The sequence below is a fragment of the Acomys russatus genome, chromosome 7 (genome assembly GCF_903995435.1).
Source record: "Acomys russatus chromosome 7, mAcoRus1.1, whole genome shotgun sequence".
Taxonomy (NCBI): domain Eukaryota; kingdom Metazoa; phylum Chordata; class Mammalia; order Rodentia; family Muridae; genus Acomys; species Acomys russatus.
Window position 1 is genome coordinate 47,355,840 of NC_067143.1, and position 3,506 is coordinate 47,359,345.

The 3,506-nt window shown below is 40.4% G+C and overlaps 1 protein-coding gene across 1 annotated transcript; it reads right to left on the reverse strand.

Moving 5' to 3' along the window:
- Window positions 1-965: 965 nt before the first annotated feature.
- On the reverse strand, window positions 966-2,746 carry LOC127191964 (short coiled-coil protein-like). Its single transcript, XM_051149321.1, has 2 exons — window positions 2,591-2,746; window positions 966-1,521 (listed from the first exon to the last, which is right to left on the reverse strand). The coding sequence occupies exons 1-2, from the start codon at window positions 2,744-2,746 to the stop codon at window positions 1,168-1,170; spliced, it is 510 nt and encodes a 169-aa protein (XP_051005278.1). The 3' UTR covers window positions 966-1,167.
- Between the last annotated feature and the right edge of the window lie 760 nt (window positions 2,747-3,506).

Genomic DNA, 3,506 nt, shown 5'->3' on the forward strand with positions numbered 1-3,506 from the left:
TATCAAACGGAACTATAAACTAAATTTTAAAATTTATTAAAAGAATGACTAAAGTTCTGCAAACCAAGTAGCTAGGTTTACAGAAATTCTGAGAAAACAACTGAGATGAAATAGTAAGGATAACAAATATCACACATACAAAACTCTCTTACATTCATGATTCTGATACTAATATACTCTCAATTAACTTTGCAAAAAAGTTCATCTCCTGGGTACAAACGAACCTTGAGAACACACTCTCAGCTGGGCTCTCTGACCTGTGGCATACTTAACCCACCCACATTAGACAGTCTGCTTTCACTTCTGTCCCAAAAGCGCAGCTCAGAGAGGTAACACACATCTGGAGGGAAACACTGATTACTTCTGTTTATGCAATTTTCCTCCCAGTTTCTATATTTCCTCAAGATTTTTTATTTCTTACACACATATGACTAGCACTCTTATCTTTTCAACACCAAGTGGGCTATTATGTGCAAAGGGGAGTTTTTAGCTTCTCAATGTGACAGTTAACATTTCAAAGAAAACCCTTCATATTTTACAGCTTTAATCTATTTTCAATTGATTAAAGAGAAACCAGCAATCCTATCTTATTACTAAATATCACAAGTGGCAAGCCTTAGCTAAGACAGTATCTTATTTTGGTTAAGTGTCAACAATTACGGTCAGGTTACTCTTGAAGGTGACAGCTACTGAAGTCACTGTCAGGAGGGGACATGGAAGAAGAGGCAGATGGAGGAGGCACAAGATGGTGGACAAGATACAGAAGCTGTGCATTCATTACAAGTTTTGGTCACTTTTTCACAACACGGTTAGTTTCTTGTATATTTTACTAGTTATTTTACTAGTATATGATAAAAGACAGTGCTAAACCTATATATATATATATATATATATATATATATATATATATGCAGATTGGAAAAACATTTGTCTTCAAGTTTCATAAATATCTATAATTCTAATTATAAAGTCTCTACATGTGCACATTTCCGTAGACTAACGTTAACTCGGGACAGTCCTGTTAAGCAGTTAGTATTACCTAGATCTCACATTCTCTTTATAAATACTCGGGGAAGCAAACAAAGATACTTTAACTTTTGCATCATATCCAAGCCTTAAGGGGGAGAAAAAAGCAGCAGCTCCACAGCAGTGAGGACAGTGAGCCCTTTACTTTCTTTTGCTTTTTGTATCAGTTGTTTGAAAAACACTAGAAGCAGACATGAGGTTCTCTATATACTGTCCAAGAACTTGATTTTCCAGTTTTAGCTTCAGATTTTCTTCCTTAACAGCATCTACTCTTGCAGAAAGATCTTCAAGTGTGTGCTGGAGTTCCAACACCTGATTAATAAGTTGAGTCTTTTCTTCCAGTTCCACCTGATTTTCAGCATCAACTGCGTCCATGTCAGTATTCATCATCTTGGGTAACAGGACTTCAGCTCTTGGATGCAAACTCTTTGATGAATGGTCTTGCATCTGAGGCGCTGGGAGGGGGCGGGATGGGTAGGATGCCTCAGGCCGTGGCTCCCCAGGTTTTCAAATTAAGGTATTTGACCCACTGGAAGCTAATTTTCTACAGGGTGGCATTAAAGTTTACCTTGTGTGCCTATGTTTGCATGTGGGTTCGCATGTGGCTCTGAAGTGCTTATGGACATCAGAAGACAACTTGTGGGATTTTGTTCTGATCTTCCACTGTGTAAGTCCTGGCCATAGAACGCAGCTCACACACACTGCTTTGTGGAAGGCATCTTACACACTGAGCCATAATGTTGTTCCTCGTTCTTTTTTAAATCGTTGTGTTCCATACTATCTAATGGCCTCAGAGGAGAGAGCAAAAATGTAAAGATTTTTATGTGGATAACTTATCTTCCTGCCTTTGGGGGGCTTAGTTTACACTTTTTCATCACCTTCTTAATGTCTAGATTTACTAGTTTCTGGAACACAGGTCTCATTTTCATTTATATAAGCATACATGTACATGTATGTGACTTGTATACAGAATAGTCACTTTTAAGTGTACTTGGACCTAGATTATAATAAGGCACCATGCTACAATGACTTATTTATGCATTATTTTTCACTGCTCTTAAGTATCCATCTGCTTTAGGTTGCCAGTGTTTTCCAAATTGCTCTTGTTGTGCTGTGTATGCCAAGTTTTGCTACAGCATATGGGATAAACAGAAAGCTACTTCTAAAGATTAGTGGTCTACTATAGCTCTGGTTGTTCCAAGTATTACCCCTCTACCTCAAGTGTTAAGGGCTTTAGTAGCAGAGCCCTTCATAATGAAGTTGCCTTTTACCTGTGTTCTATAGCACGCCATATAGGATGCTCTGTAATATTGTACTGTCTCTCCAGTCCCCTCGGTGCCATCTCCTAATTCCACACAATATGCTAGCCAATATGGAGCAGCCTTGATGAGACTGTTGCTCTCTGTGCATGTTGAAAGTGGAGAACTAGACTTGGCTGCCTCTCTGAGAAGACACTGAAGCTTGTGATGTACAGCCTACCTAGAGTTCACACCAAAGCAGATGTCAGTCACATCTCCAGGAACAAAAGAGCAACTCTCCTGCAGGCCCTTGTTTCTCCTCTTACCTTGTATCTCCTTCCAGCATTCCCTGATGTCATATTTGAGTTAGTAGCTGCTGGCAGTGAAGATAAGTGCTTTGAAAGCAATTGGAGCAGCCAACAGACAAGCAGTTCATAGAGAGCCAGTCTCGGTAGCATCAAGTATCGTTCAGAATGATCCATCTGTAGCTGAGATGTGGGAATCTGAAAACTGGGAAAGGCTCCGTGCAATAGGAGTATTCCCTTGTATTCAGGTATCCCTGTGATGGGTTAATTTCCTCTTTCCTAAACTCCTCTACGCATAAGCCCCATGCTAGGGTTGATTACAGCAATACTTTGCTAAGGAGTTTGGGTTCTGTTGCTAAAAGTCCTTCCATCAGGAGCTGTAAGCACTATCTACCTTTCCCCCCTGGGTCTCAACCACAAATAGAAGCACAATTTCACCAAAGGTAAGAGCATAGTGAGATGTTACATGTGTGGAGTGTGTGTATCTGTGTATGTGTGTGTTCCTCCCTCGAATAGAGCACACGCAAAAAGCCTTTTCCCAACAGGAGTGAGGGCTTCTCTGCAGATGAATAGCTGGATCTCACTCTCCTCCTTTCCCACCATCTAGGTACTCTAGCCTCTCCCTGTGGCCAGCTGCAATTAAGAAAGAGGTGTAGGGAGTGGCTGGGTACTCAGGTGACCCTTGGTTCAGGTATCTCTGTAGTGAGTTCAAGTTCCTCTATGAACCACTTCTTTGTTGGCTGATCTTTCCCACCTCTAATAACAGATGAAAAGAATCAAGTTCAATTAGGATTTATTTTTCACAAGGGGATGCAACTGACCTCTCCAAGATAGTGGCTCTATTGCTGCCGGGACTTACAACCTGGTCAGTAATAATAAATGCTTAACATCTAAGACTTTTTCTCTAGGGTGTTTTAAGCAATGTCATTCACAGACT

Coding starts and splice junctions, on each gene's coding strand:
- LOC127191964 (XM_051149321.1), bottom strand. CDS start 2,746: ATGGATCATTCTGAACGATACTTGATGCTACCGAGACTGGCTCTCTAT. Junction 1,522..2,590: donor ATGCTGGAAGGAGATACAAG/GTAAGAGGAGAA, acceptor AAACCTGGGGAG/CCACGGCCTGAGGCATCCTA.